We start from the raw sequence: 22,157 nt of genomic DNA, 5'->3' as shown, positions 1-22,157 counted from the left end.
TTTCCTTGTGATCCTCCTCGAGATGGTTCTACTCCTTCATTGGAGTCCAGCTGTGTGTAATTAATCTGATAGGACTTAATTTGGAAAGGCGCACACCTGTCTATATAAGACCTCACAGCTCACAGTGCATGTCAGACCAAATGAGAATCATGAGGTCAAAGGAACTGGCCAAAGAGCTCAGAGACAGTTTCTGCACTACTCAAGGTTTCCAAGAGCACAGTGGCCTCCATAATCCTTAAATGGAAGAAGTTTGGGATCACCAGAAGTCTTCCTAGACCTGGCAATTCAGCCAAACTGAGCAATCGTGAGAGAAGAGCCTTGGTGAGAGAGGAAAAGAAGAACCCCAAGATCACTGTGGCTGAGCTCCAGAGATGCAGTAGGGAGATGGGAGAAAGTTCTACAAGGTCAACTATCACTGCAGCCCTCCACCAGTAAGGCCTTTATCGCAGAGTGGCCCAACGGAAGCCTCTCCTCAGTGCAAGACATATGAAAGCCTGCATAGAATTTGCTAAAAAAAACACACAAAGGACTCCCAGACTATGATAAATAAGATTCTCTGGTCTGATGAGACGAAGATAGAACTTTTTGGTGATAATTCTAAGCGGTATATGTGGAGAAAACCAGGCACTGCTCATCACCTGCCCAATACAGTCCCAACAGTGAAACATGGTGGTGGCAGCATCATGCTATGGGGGTGTTTTTCAGCTGCAGGGACAGGACGACTGGTTATCATTGAAGGAAACATGAATGCGGCCAAGTACAGAGATATCCTGGATGAAAACCTCTTCCAGAGTGCTCTGGACCTCAGACTTGGCCGAAGGTTCACCTTCCAACAAGACAATGACAGTAAGCACACAGCTAAAATAACAAAGGAGCGGCTTCAGAACAACTCTGTGACCATTCCTGACTGGCCCAACCAGAGCCCTGACCTAAACCCAATGGAGCATCTCTGGAGAGACCGGAAAATGGCGTCCACCAACGTTCACCATCCAACCTGACGGAACTGGAGAGGATCTGCAAGGAAGAATAGCCGAGGACAGGGCCGGACTGGCCATAGGGCAGTTCTGGCAAATGCCAGAAGGGCCGATGGCAGTAGTGGGCCGCTTGAGTGTGCCGCTGTCGGCACTCTTCCCCCCGCTGTTGCGGCACACTCCCGGCCCCGCATTCAACTATACCGGCGTCATAGACGCCGGTACAGTTGAATGCAATGATGGAGGAGAGTGCGTCTGCTGACGCCCCCTCTCCCATCATTCCCCGCTCTGCCTGCCGCTGACACTGCGGGTGCGCGATGACGTCATATCATCGCGCACCTGCAGTGTGACTGGGCGCCGGGCAGACTGCAGCTGCTGAGACCGGAGCCAGAGGAGAGCAGCGCGGGGCACGAGGAGAGAGGTGAGTAGAGTGTTTGGTTTTTTTTTAACAAAGAGTGATGAGTGGATTGTGGAGCTATTGGGGGGGGGACTGCCTGCCTGCCTGCATTCCATTCTATGGGGGCTGCCTGCCTGCATTCCATTCTATGGGGGCTGCCTGCCTGCATTCCATTCTATGGGGGCTGCCTGCCTGCATTCCATTCTATGGGGGCTGCCTGCCTGCATTCCATTCTATGGGGGCTGCCTGCCTGCATTCCATTCTATGGGGGCTGCCTGCCTGCATTACATTCTATGGGGGCTGCCTGCCTGCATTACATTCTATGGGGGCTGCCTGCCTGCAGTACATTCTGTGGGGGCTGCCTGCATTACATTCTATGGGGGCTGTGCTGCATTATATTGTATGGTGGCTGCCTGCATTCCATTCTATGGGGGCTGCCTGCCTGCATTCCATTCTATGGGGGCTGCCTGCCTGCATTCCATTCTATGGGGGCTGCCTGCCTGCATTCCATTCTATGGGGGCTGCCTGCCTGCATTCCATTCTATGGGGGCTGCCTGCCTGCATTCCATTCTATGGGGGCTGCCTGCCTGCATTCCATTCTATGGGGGCTGCCTGCCTGCATTCCATTCTATGGGGGCTGCCTGCCTGCATTCCATTCTATGGGGGCTGCCTGCCTGCATTCCATTCTATGGGGGCTGCCTGCCTGCATTCCATTCTATGGGGGCTGCCTGCCTGCAGTACATTCTATGGGGGCTGCCTGCCTGCATTACATTCTATGGGGGCTGTGCTGCATTATATTGTATGGTGGCTGCCTGCATTACATTCTATGGGGCTGGCTGCATTATATTCTATGGGGCTGGCTGCATTCCATTCCATGGGCATGTGCTGCATTATATTCTATGGGGCTGGCTGCATTCCATTCTATGGGCCTGTGCTGCATTATATTCTATGGGGCTGGCTGCATTCCATTCTATGGGAGCTGTGCTGCATTATATTCTATGGGGTTGTGCTGCATTATATTCTATGGGGCTGTGCTGCATTGCATTCTATGGGGGCTGTGCTGCATTAAATTCTATGGGGCTGGCTGCATTACATTCTATGGGGGCTGTGCTGTATTACATTCTATGGGGGCTGTGCTGCATTACATTCTATGGGGGCTGTGCTGTATTACATTCTATGGGGGCTGTGCTGTATTATAGTCTATGGGGGCTGTGCTGCATTACATTCTATGGGGGCTGTGCTGCATTAAATTCTATGGGGCTGGCTGCATTACATTCTATGGGGGCTGTGCTGTATTACATTCTATGGGGGCTGTGCTGCATTACATTCTATGGGGGCTGTGATGTATTACATTCTATGGGACTGGGCTGCATTGCATTCTATGGGTGCTGTGCTGTATTGCATTCTATGGGGCTGTGCTGTATTATAGTCTATGGGGGCTGAGCTGTATTACATTCTATGGGGCTGTGCTGTATTACATTCTATGGGGTTTGTGCTGTATTACATTCTATAGGGACTGTGCTGCATTACATTCTATGGGGACTGTGCTGCATTACATTCTATGGGGACTGTGCTGCATTACATTCTATGGGGGCTGTGCTGCATTACATTCTATGGGGGGCTGTGCTGCATTACATTCTATGGGGGCTGTGCTGCATTACATTCTATGGGGGCTGTGCTGCATTACATTCTATGGGGGCTGGGCTGCATTACATTCTATGGGGACTGTGCTGTATTATAGTCTATGGGGGCTGTGCTGCATTACATTCTATGGGGGCTGAGCTGTATTATAGTCTATGGGGGCTGAGCTGTAATGTTGGATACAGCTGTAATTATATGTTATATAGTTGTGTTACACTCCCCTCACTTCTTGTAGCCTACAAGTGTACAAAGATATTATACAGTCACCATGCGACAAGTGGGCCTGTGTGACTTCAAATGCCAGGGCTGAATTTTAGTCCCAGTCCGGCCCTGGCCGAGGATCCCCAAATCCAGGGGGGAAAAACTTGCATCATTCCCAAGAAGACTCATGACTGTACTAGCTCAAAAGGTGCTTCTACTCAATACTGAGCAAAGGGGCTGAAGACTTATGACCATGGGATATTTCAGTTTTTCTTTAATATATTTGCAAAAATTACTACATCTCTTTTTTTCAGTCAAGATGGGGTGCAGAGTGCACATTAATGAGAGAAAAAATGAACTTTTTGGAATTTACCAAATGGCTGCAATGAAACAGAGTGAAAAATGTAAAGGCGTCTGAATACTTTCTGCATATTGCTCCATACAGAATGGGCCCCATATAATTCTCCATGTAGTATAATGAGCCCCATATAATGCTCCATACAGAATGGGCCCCATATAATGCTCCATGTAGTATAATGGGCCCCATATAATGCTCCATACAGAATGGGCCCCATATAATGCTCCATGTAGTATAATGAGCCCCATATAATGCTCCATACAGAATGGGCTCCATATAATGTTAAATACATAAAAAATAATCAACTACTCCCCACTCCTTGTTCCCCACTGCTCCGGTCTCCTCTGCATCTTCTGACTCTGCAGTGCTCAGCACAGAGGATGCTCTGTAGTGACATCTTTGCACGCTCTACCCTGAGACGTCACAGAGTCAGAAGACGTGGAAGAGACCGGAGCTGCGGAGGAACAGGGAGAGGTGAGTATCTCAAACAGTTAAAAGTACGATGAGGGCATTGGGCCCGCCAACTAACAGGCCCCTTAGTGTGCCGATGTCCATGACAGCGAGTGGACCCTCCAGCTTGCTCAGGGTCCGGCACTTGCCCTGGTGCGCCAGATGGTGACGCCGGTACTGTGTCCAGCGATCGAGGGGATTCTCAAAAATTCTCTCATTGAAAACAAATTTTTCTTTGGATAGAGGATGCCTAATTTGTAGATTTAAGGGGTAAAACCTTAATGGATGGTCTTAAAAAAAAAAAAAAAAAAGTAAATAAAAGCAAACAGAATTTATACTGATATATTCAAGGAATAATATTGAGGTGTTTTTTTGTTTGTTTGTTTTTTTAAGATCAGGTGTGAAAAGTATATTTCCCTAATAGGAACAGAATCACAGAATCATCTTTTTTAAATTGACAAGTATTTGACTTTCCATAAAAATATCTATATTTGCCCAAATATCTTAAAAATTGGAAAAATATTATTGAAAGTAAATAGTTTTGTGTATGGTATAATATGTGTTACATTTAGGTCATGGCACAATTTCAGGATGTTCTGATTTTCTGAGTCACCGGGATCAGCAGACAATCGGAGCGCTCTCCGGCATACAATATCCCGTGGACAGCATGTTCCCAGCACATCTGATGGATCAATCTTTAGATAAAGTAATGAGGCCACGTGCATTTCTGGAGAGATGAAGGTGTGAAAATTGTACTGAAATCATTGGTTAGATAGAGCAAAAATAGGACGTTATGTGAGCAGGGCATAATAGAATGGTACAAGCGGATACATCGCATGATGGACATCATCAGCCATAATGTGGCTCATTAGGCTTCCGTAATGGTTACTGGTATTTTACCAGATCATATAGTTCACCAAGCTCCGCTATTTTACCCATTCTTACATGGAATCACCAATACAGAGGGGTACACCGCCTAAATGTCTTAATAATCCACTAGGGTGCAGCTCCCACAATGGTGGCATTTACATAAGGCCAAAACTATACAGATATACAGTTTCCAATGAACAAACAATTTCACCTAGAAAAAGGATAACATTTCAATACTGCCCCTATGTACAACAATATAACTACTATAATACTGCCCCTATGTACAACAATATAACTACTATAATACTGCCCCTATATACAAGAATATAACTACTATAATACTGCCCCTATGTACAAGAATATAACTACTATAATACTGCCCCTATGTACAACAATATAACTACTATAATACTGCCCCTATATACAACAATATTACTACTATAATACTGCTCCTATGTACAAGAGTATAATTACTATAATACTGTTCCTATGTACAAGAATATAACTACTATAATACTGCTCCTATGTACAAGAATATAACTACTATAATACTGCTCCTATGTACAAGAATATAACTACTATAATACTGCTCCTATGTACAAGAATATAACTACTATAATACTGCCCCTGTATACAAGAATATAACTACTATAATACTGCTCCTATGTACAAGAATATAACTACTATAATACTGCTCCTATGTACAAGAATATAACTACTATAATACTGCTCCCTATGTACAAGAATATAACTACTATAATACTGCCCCTATATACAAGAATATAACTACTATAATACTGCCCCTATATACAACAATATTACTACTATAATACTGCTCCTATGTACAAGAGTATAATTACTATAATACTGTTCCTATGTACAAGAATATAACTACTATAATACTGCTCCTATGTACAAGAATATAACTACTATAATACTGCCCCTATATACAAGAATATAACTACTATAATACTGCCCCTATGTACAAGAATATAACTACTATAATACTGCCCCTATGTACAACAATATAACTACTATAATACTGCCCCTATATACAAGAATATAACTACTATAATACTGCCCCTATGTACAAGAATATAACTACTATAATACTGCCCCTATGTACAACAATATAACTACTATAATACTGCCCCTATATACAACAATATTACTACTATAATACTGCTCCTATGTACAAGAGTATAATTACTATAATACTGTTCCTATGTACAAGAATATAACTACTATAATACTGCTCCTATGTACAAGAATATAACTACTATAATACTGCTCCTATGTACAAGAATATAACTACTATAATACTGCTCCTATGTACAAGAATATAACTACTATAATACTGCCCCTGTATACAAGAATATAACTACTATAATACTGCTCCTATGTACAAGAATATAACTACTATAATACTGCTCCTATGTACAAGAATATAACTACTATAATACTGCTCCCTATGTACAAGAATATAACTACTATAATACTGCCCCTATATACAAGAATATAACTACTATAATACTGCCCCTATATACAACAATATTACTACTATAATACTGCCCCTGTATACAAGAATATAACTACTATAATACTGCCCCTATATACAAGAATATAACTACTATAATACTGCCCCTATGTACAACAATATAACTACTATAATACTGCACCTATATACAACAATATTACTACTATAATACTGCCCCTGTATACAAGAATATAACTACTATAATACTGCTCCTATATACAAGAATATAACTACTATAATACTGCTCCCTATGTACAAGAATATAACTACTATAATACTGCCCCTATATACAACAATATTACTACTATAATACTGCCCCTATGTACAAGAATATAACTACTATAATACTGCTCCTATGTACAAGAATATAACTACTATAATACTGCCCCTATGTACAAGAATATAGCTACTATAATACTGCCCCTATGTACAAGAATATAGCTACTATAATACTGCCCCTATGTACAAGAATATAACTACTATAATATTGTCCCCTATGTACAAGAATATAACTACTATAATACTGTCCCTTATATACAAGAATATAACTACTATAATACTGCTCCTATGTACAAGAATATAACTACTATAATACTGTCCCTTATATACAAGAATATAACTACTATAATACTGCCCCTATGTACAAGAATATAACTACTATAATACTGCTCCTATGTACAAGAATATAACTACTATAATACTGCCCCTGTGTACAAGAATATAACTACTATAATACTGCCCCTATGTACAAGAATATAACTACTATAATACTGCCCCTATGTATAAGAATATAACTACTATAATACTGCCCCTATGTACAAGAATATAACTACTATAATACTGCTCCTATGTACAGGAATATAACTACTATAATACTGCCCCTATGTACAAGAATATACCTACTATAATACTGCTCCTATGTACAAGAATATAACTACTATAATACTGCTCCTATGTACAAGAATATAACTACTATAATACAGCTCCTATGTACAAGAATATAACTACTATAATACTGCTCCTAGGTACAAGAATATAACTACTATAATACTGCCCCTATGTACAAGAATATAACTACTATAATACTGCTCCTATGTACAAGAATATAACTACTATAATACTGCTCTATGTACAGGAATATATCTGCTATAATACTGCTCCCCTATGATCGGCAAGATAAGTTGAAGCATAACAGAATATTTCATAATCGTATGATGGGTTATTTGGTAAGATAATATGATGATATCACAGCGATCAGGGCGAGTTGGGCAGGATTACTTATTACTGATGTCACAATCTCCAAACACTGTTGTCTCTAATATCTGGTCGCCCTCTTCTATAACTGGTAATGCATATAGTGACAGTGCAGGAAGAATAGTCCTCCAGAAACACACAGTCAGCGACCACTTTCTCCATTCATTTCTGTGATATTTCGGCGGGCAGCAGGAATTATACTGGTAATTTTCCGCTAGCTTAGGACAGTCTAGGGAAATACTTCTCTGGAGATCTCAAGCGTCATTGCCATCAGCATTGTGTCCAAGGTCAGCTCACGTAGACGAAAGTCAGAACAAGAACACTTACTAAACATCGGAAGAGAAAAAGATCCAATAGGAACAAAATGCACACATATTATTAGGAACAAAATGCACACATATTATTAGGAACAAAATGCACACATAATATATATATATATATATATATATATATATATATATATATATATATATATAATTTTTTTTTTTTTACCGGTATATTAAGTGTAATTTATCCCAGCTAGCAGAACGTCTGATGGTACATGATGCTGTGGAAGGTTTAAAGGTGCTGGCTATGAAGCACCCCAGGGTCCAAAGGAGCTGTGCATGCCCTCAGAGCTGCAGCTCCCAGAAAGACACACAGAAGGCAGAACTGTATTCCAGTGAGCGTGAAGGAAGTCGTAGCAAAGGAGAGGATACCAGAAGGGGACCAGCCCTACACAGGCTGCCTCCTTCTGAGGTGCAGAATCCCAGTAGCCGGAACACTGAGGGAGTATGGACCTTTATGCTTTGCTCCAGAGACCGTCAGGACAGCTAATTGAAAGTTACCTACACCCATGGAGGCCGGGGCGTGCTAGAGTCCCTATAAACAGCCTCAATCCACCAGTCATATGGGTTTGTTCTATGCTATATGGGGGACAGAGAGAAAGACACAACACATGTGAGACCCTTATGTGAAGCCATAGGCAGTAAGGGGCTACAACACTGCAGCGCTACAGGAAGGCTACTGATTTCCACCTGGACAGGGGAACTCTGGACTTGCCTCCAAACCGGCCGGACCCTGCCTGCCCTGTGATCTGGTGCCCTGGACTGTGGATGCTGAAGTCTTCAGTAAGGGTAAAGAGACTGCAACCTTGTGTCCTCGTTCTTCACTGCACCTCTCACCATCCACCATCTACACACTGGGAAGCCCTGGGGACATACTTCACCTGTGGGAAGGTATACCATCTAGCTGCCATAACATCACCCCAGCGGACCCCTCACAGCAGCGTCGGTCCCCACTGACCGAATACCACAGGTGGCATCACAAACACAAACTTTATCCCTTTAAAGACCTTTCCCTTTTACACGGACGTCCCAGGGCCACGGACCGGGTCAGCCACCATGACATCCCCCTGTAAACCGCAGGACCCGGTACCGAGTACCCCACGGCCCCATGGGAGCGATCCAGCTACTTTTGGGGACTTTTTTTTTTAACACTTAACTAGGACCTCTGACCAGTTTCAACATGGAACACTACATGGAATAAAGTCTGTAGAGTAGAGTTAAACTGTGAAAAGTAAAAACTATTTTTCCTGTAAGTTGCGGATATATTTGCTTGTAAATTAACCCCTTTACCCCCAATGGTGGTTTGCATGTTTGTTTTTTTTTGTTTTTTTTTATAAAAGCTTTATTTTGTGTTCAGTCTCTGAATCCCTAACATCAACAATATAATTTCTGATGCAACTGCAACAAGAGCAAAATAGGGGGAAAAAAACAAAACAAACAAAACATAACCAAATGCAAAACAAAAAACGTAAAACTTCACATGGTTACAGCAAATCTGACTGCCAGCAAGGCCTATCCTAAATATCTGCTCAGATTATCCCGTGCCGATGCATCGCTACTGCAGCTGCTGAGGATACTCCTGTGTAGTGAAGGACAATCTCCAGGTTAGATCACGAGATGAAACGTTTCATTCTTAACAACTGACAGCTAGCCTTTAAGTGAAAGCCAATAACAATGCCATTACCTACAAAAGTACCCAGTGGCCATGCCGCTGCTTGCACAGTGTATGGATACAGATGGCAGAAATGGAGTTTGTTCGTAGACGTGTTTGCAGATATTTAGGCTGGAACTCCAAAACTGAAGCATTACCCATCCCATCCCACCTCCTCCCCAACCTCACCACCACACTTATCCCATTCCTAACCCTCCTCTTCAACCTATCACTAACTTCTGGCACCTTCCCTTCTGCTTTCAAACATGCCACAAATCATGCCTATCCTTAAAAAGCCAACCCTTGATCCAACAGCTATGTCCAGCTATCGCCCAATATCGCTGCTCCCATTCGCTTCCAAACTCCTGGAGCAGCACGTCCACGCTGAACTCTCCTCCCACCTCTCATCTAAAGGCCCCGTCTCACATAGCGATTTACCAACGATCACGACCAGCGATATGACCTGGCCGTGATCGTTGGTAAGTCGCTGTGTGGTCGCTGGGGAGCTGTCACACAGACAGCTCTCTCCAGCGACCAACGATCAGGGGAACGACTTCGGCATCGTTGAAACTGTCTTCAACGATGCCGAAGTCCCCCTGCAGCACCCGGGTAACCAGGGTAAACATCGGGTTACTAAGCGCAGGGCCGCGCTTAGTAACCCGATGTTTACCCTGGTTACCAGCGTAAATGTAAAAAAAAACAAACAGTACATACTCGCCTTTCGGTGTCCAGGTCCCTTGCCGTCTGCTTCCTGCTCTCACTGACTGCCGGCCGTACACTGAGAAGTGAGAGCACAGCAGTGACGTCACCGCTGCGCTCTGCTCTCGCTGTACGGCCGGATCTCAGTGAGAGCAGGAAGCAGACGGCAAGGGACCTGGACACCGAAAGGCGAGTATGTACTGTTTGTTTTTTTTTACATTTACGCTGGTAACCAGGGTAAACATCGGGTTACTAAGCGCGGCCCTGCACTTAGTAACCCGATGTTTACCCTGGTTACCAGTGAAGACATCGCTGGATCGGTGTCACACACACCGATTCAGTGATGTCAGCGGGGCCTCAACGACCAAAAAAAGGTCCAGGCCATTCCGACACGACCAGCGATCTCGCAGCAGGGGCCTGATCGCTGGTACGTGTCACACATAACGAGATCGCTATGGAGGTCGCTGTTGCGTCACAAAACTTGTGACTCAGCAGCGATCTCGCTAGCGATCTCGCTATGTGAGACGGGGCCTTAACTTGCTCTTCCACAATCTACAATCTGGTTTCCGCCCCATCACTCAACTGAGACAGCCCAGACCAAAATTACTAACGACCTACTTACTGCCAAAGCTACTGGACAATACTCTGTACTCCTCCTAGACCTGTCCTCTGCTTTATACACAGTTGACCACTGCCTCCTACTACAGATCCTCTCCTCCTTTGGCATCAAAGACCTCGCCCTATCCCGGATCTCCTCGTACCTTTCCAATCGCACATTCAGTGTCTCCCACTCCCACACTACCTCCTCATCCCACCCTCTCTCTGTTGGAGTCCCCCAAGGCTCTCTTCTAGGACCCCTGCTCTTCTCAATCTATACACTTGGCTTGGGACAACTCAAAGTCTCATGGATTCCAGTACCACCTTTATGCTGATGACACTCAGATCTAACTTTCTGGCCCAGATATCACCGCTCTGCTGTCCAGAATCACAGAGTGTCTGTCAGCCATATCCTCCTCCTTCTCCTCTCGCTTCCTCAAACTCAATGTGGACAAATCTGAACTCATCATCTTTCCTCCATCCAATAGATCTTCCTTACCTGACCTATCTATCGCAATTAACGACATCACGCTTTACCCCCGTCTCGGAAGTCCGCTGCCTCAGAGAAACCCTTAACTCTGCCCTGTCCTTCAAACCGCACATCCAAGCTCTTTCCATCTCCTGTCGCCTCCAGCTCAAAAATATCTCCAGAATCCGTCCTTTCCTCAACCGTCAATCTACTAAAATGCTTGTGCATGCCCTCATCATCTCCCGCCTCGACTGCTGCAACATCCTTTTCTGTGGCCTCCCTGCTAACACACTTGCACCACTCCAGTCCATCCTTAACTCTGCTGCCCGACTAAGGCTACTAATCCATCTCTCTCCTCGCTACTCCTCCGCTTCCCCCCTCTGCAAATCTCTTCACTGGCTCCCATTCCCTCAGTCTCCCGATATCTTCCCTCACGTAATCTCTGGTCCTCCCAAGACTTCCTTCTCTCATCCACACTTATCCGCTCCTCACCCAACCGCCTTCAAGACTTCTCCCAGTTATCCCCCATCCTCTGGATTTCTTTGCCCCAACATGTCCGACTATCAACCACATTCAGATCCTTCAGACGCAACCTGAAAACTCATCTCTTCAGGAAAGCCTACAGCCTGCACTGACCCCGCTGCCTCCTCACCACTACCGAAGCTACCGCCTCACCAACACCGGACCTCCTGCAACCCCCGACCTATTTTCTCCTTCCCCATAATCCTGTAGAATGTAAGCCTGCAAGGGCAGGGTCCTCGCCCCCCTGTATCAGTCTGTCATTGTTAGCTTGGTTACTGTAAGTGATATCTGTAACTTGAATGTAACCCCTTCTCATGTACAGCACCATGGAATCAATGGTGCTATATAAATAAATAATAATAATAATAATAATGACCGGGCCAATTTTTACAATGAAGTCACTTTGAGGGGTCTATATGATAGAACATACCCAAGTGTGACACCATTCTAAAAACTGCACCCCTCAAGGTGCTCAAAACCACATTCAAGAAGTTTATTAACCCTTCAGGTGTGTCACAGGAATTTTTGGAATGTTTAACCCCTTAACGACCGCCGATACGCCTTTTAACGGCGGCCTCTAAGGGTACTTAAACCACAGCGCCGTTAATTAACGGCGCTGTGGAAAAAGTGAATAGCGCCCCCCAGAGTCGGATTTTCTCTGGGGTCTCGGTTGCCGAGGGTAGCCGAGACCCCAGAGAACATGATTCGGGGGGGTTTTACCGACCCCCGAGTTGTGATCGCCGGTAATTAACCGTTTACCGGCGGTCGCAACAAAAAAAAAACAAAACGCGATTTGCCTTTTAATTTCTCTGTCCTCCGATGTGATCGCACATCGGAGGACAGAGAAATAGGGTCCCCGATGGCCCCCGATAGCCCCCCAATACTCACCTATCTCCCCCGGTGCTCCTCGTGGCTCCCGATGGGCGCCACCATCTTTTTTCCCAGGAAAAAATGGCGGGCGCACGCGCAGTACGCCCGCCGCCCGGCACCCGGAAGATCTTTGGGGTCTCGGCTGCCCAGGGGTAGCCGAGACCCCAAAGAACATGATCGGGGTCGGTTTGCACCGACCCCTGTTTTGCGATCGCCGGTAATTAACAGTTTACCAGCGACCGCAAAAAAAAAAAAAAAAAAAGCGATCTGTAATTCTCTGTCCTCTGATGTGATCGCACATCAGAGGACAGAGAAATAGGGGGATTCGGGGACCCTATAATACTCACCCGGTGTCCCTGGGTCCTCCTGTGTCTCCTCTTGCCGGCCGGCTTCTTCGTCGGGAAAGAAAAAGGCGGGCGCATGCGCAGTGCGCCCGCCATCTGCTGCCATCTGCCGGCCGGAGAGACGAGTTGGGGCTAAAATTAGGGTTAGGGTTAGAGTTAGGGTTAGGGCTAGGGTTAGAGTTAGAGTTAGGGTTAGGGCTAGGGTTAGGGTTAGGGTTAGAGTTAGGGTTAGAGTTAGGGTTAGGGTTAGAGTTAGGGTTAGGGTTAGGGCTAGGGTTAGGGTTAGAGTTAGGGTTAGAGTTAGGGTTAGGGTTGGGGCTAAATTTAGGGTTAGGGTTAGGGTTAGGGTTAGGCTACTTTCACACTAGCGTTTTTTGGCTTCCGTCGCAATGCGTCGTTGGAGAAAAAACGCATTCTGCAAAAGTGCTTGCAGGATGCGTTTTTTCTCCATTGGCTTGCATTAGCGACGCATTGCGACGGATTGCCACATGTCGCATCCGTAGTGCGACGGATGCGTCGTGCTTTGGCGGACCGTCGGCACAAAAAAAGCTACATGTAACTTTTTTGTGCGACGTGTCCGCCATTTCCGACCGCGCATGCGCGGCCGGAACTCCGCCCCCGCCTCCCCGCACCTCACAATGGGGCAGCGGATCCGTTGAAAAAACAGCATCCGCTGCACCCGTTGTGTGGCGCTTACAACGCTAGCGTCGGTACGTCGGCCCGACACACTGCGATGGGCCGAGTACGACGCTAGTGTGAAAGTAGCCTTAGGCTTCTTTCACACTTGCGTCGGTACGGGGCGGTCGCAATGCGTCGGCCCGACGTACCGACGCACGTCGCCATATTTCCATTTTTTTCATAAATAATCGCAAGTAATATCGAAGAAATGTTACCACTAACTTGAAGTACAATATGTCACGAAAAAACAATCTCAGAATCAGCGGGATCCGATAAAGCGTTCCAGAGTTATAACCTCTTAAAGTGACACTGGTCAGAATTGTAAAAATTGGCTCGGTCATTAAGTACCAAATTGGCTCTGTCACTAAGGGGTTAAAAAAATAAAAATAAATAAAAACAAAAATGAACATTTAACTTCTTTCACAAAAATTTTACTTCAGATTCAATTTGTTTTATTTTACCAAGGGTAACAGGAGAAATTGGACCCCAAACATTGTTGGGCAATTTGTCCTGAGTGCTCCGATACCCCATATGTGGGGGTAAACCACTGTTTGTGCGCATGGCAGAGCTCGGAAGGGAAGGCGCGCCATTTGACTTTTCAATGCAAAATTGGCTGGAATTGAGATCGGACACCATGTCTCGTTTGGAGAGCCACTGATGTGTCTAAACAGTGGAAACCCCCCAAAAGTGACCCCATTTTGGAAAGTAGACCCCCTAAGGAACTAATATAGATGTGTGTTGAGCACTTTTAACCCCCAAGTGCTTCACAGAAGTTTATAATGTAGAGCCGTAAAAATTAAAAAATCATTTTTTTTTTACCACAAAAATGATCTTTTAGCCCCCAATTTTGTATTTTCCCAAGGGTGTCTGGAGAAATTGGGCCCCAAAAGTTGTTGTTCAATTTGTACTGAGTATGTTGATACCCCATATGTGGTAGAAAATTACTGTTTGGGCGCATGGCAGAGCTCGGAAGTGAAAGAGCACCATTTTACTTTTTCAACGCAGAATGGTATGGATTGAGATCGGACATCATGTTGCGTTTGCAGAGCCCCTGGTGTGCCTAAACAGTGGAAACCTCCCAATTCTAACTCCAACCCTAACCCTAACACACCCTAACCCTAATCCCAACCCTAACCACACCCCTATCCCCAACACACCCCTAATCCCAACCCCAACACACCCCTAACTCCAACACTCCCCTAACCCCAATCCCAACCATACCCCTAACACACCCCTAACCCAACCGTAAACATTATCCAAACCCTAACCCCAACCCTAACTTTAGCCCCAACCCTAATGGGAAAATGGAAATAAATACCTTTTTTTATTATATTATTTTTCCCTAACTAAGGCAGTGATGAAGGGGGATTTGATTGATTTTTATAGCGGGTTTTTTAGCAGATTTTTATGATTGCCAGCTGTCACACTAAAACACGCTTTTTATTGCCAAAAATAGTTTTTGCGTTACCACATTCTGAGAGCTATAATTTTTCCACATTTTGGTCCACAGAGTCATGTAAGGTCTTGTTTTTTGTGGGACGAGTTGATGTTTTTAATGGTACCACTTTTGGGCACATGACATTGATCGCTTTTTATTCCGATTTTTGTTAGGCAGAATGAACAAAAACCAGCAATTGGTGATTTATTTTTTTTTTGGGGGGGGTGTTTATACTGTTCCACGTTTGGTAAAATTGATAAAGCAGTGTTATTCTTCGGGTCAGTACGATTATAGCGATACCTCATTTATATCATTTTTTTGTTGTTTTGGCGCTTTTATACGATAAAAACTATTTTATTAAAAAAATTATTTTTGCATCACTTTATTCTGAGGGCTATAACTTTTTTATTTTTTTGCTGATGACGCTGTATGGGGGCTCGTTTTTTTGCGGGACAAGATGACGTTTTCGGCGGTACCATTTTAATTTATATCCGTCTTTTTGATCGCGTGTTATTCCAGTTTTTGTTCGGCAGTATGATGATAAATAGAGGCAAAAAACAATGCATTATTTATTTTTTAAGGTGTTCACTGAAGGGGTTAACTAGTGAGATAATTTTATAGGTCAGGTCGTTACGGACGCGGCAATACTAAATATGTGTACTTTTGTTGTTTTTTTTTAATTTACATAAAGAAATGTATTTATTGGAACAATATAAATATATATATTTTATTTTTTAAATTTATTTTCTTACTCATGTAAATATATATTTTTTTTACTTTGTCCCAGGGTGGGACATCATGCTATAGTGTCAGATAGCTGATCTGACACTTTGCACAGCACTGTGTCAGAGCAGCGATTTGACAGGCAGTGCCGCAGGCTTGCCGGCGCCTGCTCTCAGCAGGCACGGACAAGCCACCTCCCTGCAGGACCCGGAAGGACCCCGCGGCCATCTTGGATCCGGGGCCTGCAGGGAGGACGACGGAGGAGACCCTCGGAACAACGCGATCACATCGCGTTGTTCCGAGGGTCTCAGGGAAGCACGTAGGGAGCCCCCTCCCTGCGCGATGCTTCTTTATGCTGCCGGAATGCTGCAATCATGTTTGATCGCAGTGTTTCGGGGGTTAATGTGCCGGGAGCAGTCCGTGACTGCTCCTGGCACATAGTGCCGGATGTCAGCTGTGATAATCAGCTGATACCCAGCCACGATCGTCTGCGCTTCGACCGTGAGAGCGGCTGATCGTTGATGACGTACTATCCCGTCGGTGATCATAGGGGCCCAGACCACCTCGACGGGACAGTACGTCTAATGTCAGAAAGGGGCTAAAGGTTATAATTTATGATAATGTGAAGTTACCAGAGATTTGTCTCTGGGAGCGTGTACTTCTTCTCCTGCCTAAGGATGACCAATCACAAACAGGCAGCATAATGCAGAAAAAAAAAGGAACACACCCTCATCTCCTTACTGACCACTACTGTAAAGATTCAGTAAATCTAAGTTATGTATCATTACAAACACTTCCAGGTCTCATCTCCTGATAGTCAGTATGCAGGGAGGCTGACAGCACTGTGACTTGAGACCTGAAAGTATTTATAATGCTACATAACTCTGCAGCCACAGTGTGAGATGAGATCTGTTGTATCTCTAAAGTGCTGTCTGCTCTCGCCCCCTCTACACTGACAGCTGGGAGATGAGATCTGGAAGTATTTGTAATGATAAAGATATGGTAAATCTAATTTATGTATCATGACAAATACTTCCACGTCTCATCTCTTGTTAGTCAGAGTGAGGGAAGACGAGAGCCAACAGTATTTTTTGACTAGATCTGTTGTATCTACACAGTAGATGCAGAATTATGTATTATTATAGCACCATTTATTCCATGGCGCTTTACATGTGAAAAGGGGTATACATAATAAAAACAAGTACAATAATCCTGAACAAAACGAGTCACCGACAGGTACAGGAGGAGAGAGGACCCTGCCTGCAAGGGCTCACAATGTATCAATACAAACACATCCAGGTCTCATGTCACAGTTCTGTCAGCTCTCACCCTCCCTGCACACTGACTTCTGCAAGAGGAAATCTGGAAGTGTTTGTAGTGATGCAATTCTCAGCTCTGGTACGTGTGTACACAGTAGCTGCAGAAATCAGTGAAAAGAGGAGGGCATGTTCTTTATCTACCCCTGTGTGTGGCTGCCTGCTCATGACTGGATAACCTCATGCAGGGGAAGAAGTACTATCTCAGCCCCTGAAATGGACCGATGATGAGGATTCAATGATCTTGTGTCGCCCACCAGGGACTACTTTTGAGTGGGGGAGGGGGCTGTAACTTTGAATTCTCCTTACAAGTAATGATTTCTTCAAGAACGGAACACCAAGTATTCTGCACCAATCCCAGCCCACTCTTTGTGCTTCTAGATCTTGTGTGTAGACAGATTGGTGTCGCTACCGAACATCTTGTGAGTGTCAGAAAAAGAAAGAAAGGTAGTAAGTGTTACACAGTTTTCCCTTTGGGATGTGAACTCCGCCGTGAGTCACTGATGTAACGATAGTAGCAGCTTTCATGAAGTGTCCCTCAGCCTGTCCATACTGGCTACGATTGCTGGAAGCCCTATAAGTGTGCACAGAGCCCTACCTCCATGAGCGTGCGCAGAGACTCCACGTAGGACTGCTCCGTGTCCAGGAGGGTCAGGAACACATGTTTTCTCATATCCTGCAAGAAAAAAAATATCTTTTAAGACGAGAGAATGAGGAGAAATCATAAGATCAGCCATTTATTAGCATCAAAGTAATCACGAGGCGATTGAGCGAAAAAATAGATCTTTCCATGGACACTAGACAGCTATTTTTATTATTATCACAGGCTGGATTGATATGACTGATAACACCTCAATACACAGCTGATAATAAAGGATCCACAATAGGTGATGTCACAGCTCACCTCCTCCTCCTGTACAATGACTGATAGCACCTCTATATACAGTAGATAACACAGGATCCACCATTCACAATAGGTGATGCCACAGCTCACCTCCTCCTCCTGTACAATGACTGATAACACAGGATCCACCATTCACAATAGGTGATATCACAGCTCACCTCCTCCTCCTGTACAATGACGGATAACACCTCTATATACAGTAGATAACACAGGATCCACCATTCACAATAGGTGGTGTCACAGCTCACCTCCTCCTGTACAATGACGGATAACACCTCTATATACAGTAGATAACACAGGATCCACCATTCACAATAGGTGGTGTCACAGCTCACCTCCTCCTCCTGTACAGTGACTGATAACACCTCTATATACAGTAGATAACAGGATCCACCAATCACAATAGGTGATGTCACAGCTCACCTCCTCCTCCTCCTGAAAATGACCTTTGCACGCGCTCATGAGACGCTTCAATACAAAACAGAGAGTCGGGTCAGTCTGTTGCTCCTAATGTGCATGTGTCTATTTCATGAAACTTTAAATTACAAGTCTAGAATAACTCCAGCTGCCTGTGTGAAAAATTGCAAGATTTTTTCCCATAAATTGCAACTAAAATAAAAAATACATTTAATATGTCTATTGACAAAAGAAACAAAAACAAAACAAAACACACATTGCACATTTACTCCAGTAAAGACAGAAGGATAAAAGGGATGTGCCATCGCCAACTCATCCATCAGCCGGAGAGGAGGCCCAGTTCCTCTAGTTCTGGAGGACCCCAATAGTGCAGTACATCACTTGTCCAGTGGTGGCGCTGTGAGTGTATTAAACACTTGCTGCACAGATCAGAGATGATAACGAAGGGTTTCAAGAGAAGACACAACCCAATAAGTTGTTGAATTTTATGGATTCAACTAAGTGACAACTATTGGCCAGAATAGAGGACATTACTATTTAGGGGGGCAGTTGTGCCTCCTCTGGTAACGCACATATACAGTGAGTGGGGTGGTATATATTCCCAGCAGGCGGAGGCGCTGTTCTATTCAATGACACAGTGCAGAGATGTAGCAGGACTATGACTGGACCGCACGTAGCGGAGTGTGAAGGGGCCACACCATCATCATCATCACTGAGACGCGTCACATTTCCCAGGTATACAATGTATTGTGAAAAAAAATAAAAAGTAATCACCATGGAAACACGCAAGAATCGCCCCCACATACGTGTTACTGTGAAGGAGTCACATGGACGGAGATCTGAGTGCACCGATCCTCAGCCGGTCACAAAAGCAAATTAAAGGGAAAACGTCACCTAATAAAACTAAACTGATGGATGTCAAAACACCCACTGTACCCCCATAGTGCCCGGGTGGGGGATGGGGCAGGGGTAATATTAAAAGGAGCAAATCAGTCATGGGCCAAAAGGGGGCTCAGCTTACATAAACCCTGCCCGAAAGTGTGTGCGTCCCTGGGAGTCGGACTTACATTCCCCGATAAGTAGATTTCTGCTGTTTCTCTAGTATAGGGGACATGCTATTAGTTCCTTTCCACTTGATTAAGCACCACTACACTGTCCGTAGGGGACGCTACACTCCGTGGTGGTCTCAGGGACACAATGCCCTGGCACTAGTCAGGACATATACAGGATATCATCCTGCCAGAAGATTGAGGAAATGGTACCTAAAGTCATCGGGACTGAAGAGACCCAAAAGACAAGCAAACATATTTAGAGCCAAGGTCTGGTAACGAAGTGGTCTGTGATCTGATAATTATCATGACCCTAAACCAGGCCCCTTCATCTCTAGAGCCTGGCCCAGACCTGGCCCCTTCATCTCTAGAGCCTGGCCTAGACCTGGCCCCATTCATCTTTAGAGCCTGGCCCAGACCTGGACCCTTCATCTGTAGAGCCTGGCCCAGACCTGGCCCCTTCATCTGTAGAGCCTGGTCCAGACAGGCCCCTTCATCTCTAGAGCCTGGCCCAGACCTGGCCCCTTCATCTCTAGAGCCTGGCCCAGACCTGGCCCCTTCATCTGTAGAGCCTGGTCCAGACCTGGCCCCTTCATCTCTAGAGCCTGGCCCAGACCTGGCCCCTTCATCTTTAGAGCCTGGCCCAGACCTGGACCCTTCATCTGTAGAGCCTGGCCCAGACCTGGCCCCTTCATCTGTAGAGCCTGGCCCAGACCTGGCCCCTTCATCTCTAGAGCCTGGCCCAGACCTGGCCCCATTCATCTTTAGAGCCTGGCCTAGACCTGGCCCCATTCATCTTTAGAGCCTGGCCCAGACCTGGACCCTTCATCTCTAGAGCCTGGCCCAGACCTGGCCCCTTCATCTCAAGAGCCTGGACCAGACCTGGCCCCTTCATCTCAAGAGCCTGCACCAGACCTGGCCCCTTCATCTGAAGAGCCTGGACCAGACCTGGCCCCTTCATGTCAAGAGCCTGGACCAGACCTGGCCCCTTCATCTGAAGAGCCTGGACCAGACCTGGCCCCTTCATCTCAAGAGCCTGGACCAGACCTGGCCCCTTCATCTCAAGACCTGTCAGACCCCATAGTTATCAGATCCAATACCAGACCAATAAATTGACACTTTTTAATTACAGTCTGGTTTCAGAGGGTCTCGTCTGGGGTATGACAATTCTCATTGCTTACTGGTCCGGTGTGAGATTTGATAGTTAAAGGGTCTTGTCTGAGGTCTCATACATAAAGGAGTCTGATTGCTAAGATTCATGCAAAGCTACTAAATATTTATGCTGGACGGAGGACACTCAGGTTTCCTTTGGGGCCCAGGCTTTTGTAGGTACGTTCCGGTCCCAAAGGGCAGGGGGCATCTCACCTACTGGGTACAATTCCTTTTCGGGAAGGCCGTGGCACAAGAACATAATGTGCCGATTCCTTCCTACTAATTGATCGCATTGGTTTTGGGGGCCGTGCAGTGAATATGCGGATGGCTACTGCTCAGTAATCTGAGCTCAGAGGAGACCTGGTGTAATATAGTAATGGGCTCTTGTGCCTTCAGGGCACCTGTGCCAGTCACTGCCCCTCGCATAGTAAGCAAGGTACATAACGGAGCCCCCCGGAAGACCTGGAGGGCGACTCCGAATCACAAAGATAATAACTGGCTGCTATGGAGCTGGTGCTGCTGGAGGGGGCGCTATAACCAGTGATGAGATTCGAAGAGCTGCAGGCGCCAACCTCAGATGGAGGAAGAAGAACCTGCACATGAATCACAGAGGAGAGAACACACAAACAACCAATACTTGCAGAGCATGCTGGGATCTGTGGTACTACCACCATTAGAACTACAAGCATCTGCTTCCCAGGATCCTTTGTGGTGTAGACTTCTGTATTTTGTCTATTAACCCCTTCACCCCCAAGGGTGGTTTGCACGTTAATGACCGGGCCAATTTTTACAATTCTGACCACTGTCCCTTTATGAGGCTATAACTCTGGAACGCTTTGACGGATCTTGGCGATTCTGACACTGTTTTCTCGTGACATATTGTACTTCATGTTAAAGGTAAAATTTATTCGATATAACTTGCGTTTATTTGTGAAAAAAATGGAAATTTGGCGAAAATTTTGAAAATTTTGCAATTTTCCAACTTTGAATTTTTGTGCCCTTAAATCACAGACATATGTCACGCAAAATACTTAATAAGTAACATTTCCCACATGTCTACTTTACATCAGTACAATTTTGGAACCAAAATTTTTTTTTGTGACGGAGTTATAAGGGTTAAAAGTTGACCAGCAATTTCTCATTTTTACAACACCATTTTTTTTTAGGGACCACATCTCATTTGAAGTCATTTTGAGGGGTCTATATGATAGAAAATACTCAAGTGTGACACCATTCTAAAAACTGCACCCCTCAAGGTACTCAAAACCACATTCAAGAAGTTTATTAACCCTTCAGGTGTTTCACAGGAATTTTTGGAATGTT

The 22,157-nt window shown here is 45.0% G+C and overlaps 1 protein-coding gene across 1 annotated transcript in view; it reads right to left on the bottom strand.

Moving 5' to 3' along the window:
* Positions 1-22,157, bottom strand: part of ARHGEF17 (Rho guanine nucleotide exchange factor 17) — a 190,162-nt gene that overhangs the window by 54,245 nt on the left and 113,760 nt on the right. Inside the window, exon 3 of the mRNA XM_077298775.1 lies at positions 17,911-17,988. Within this exon, the coding sequence (XP_077154890.1) occupies positions 17,911-17,988 (78 nt within the window). The remainder of the gene's footprint in view (positions 1-17,910; positions 17,989-22,157) is intronic.

Source organism: Ranitomeya variabilis, chromosome 3 (genome assembly GCF_051348905.1).
Source record: "Ranitomeya variabilis isolate aRanVar5 chromosome 3, aRanVar5.hap1, whole genome shotgun sequence".
In the NCBI taxonomy this organism is placed as follows: Eukaryota; Metazoa; Chordata; class Amphibia; order Anura; family Dendrobatidae; genus Ranitomeya; species Ranitomeya variabilis.
Note: the sequence above shows the minus strand (reverse complement) of the source record. Positions and strands in the feature narration are given on the sequence as shown.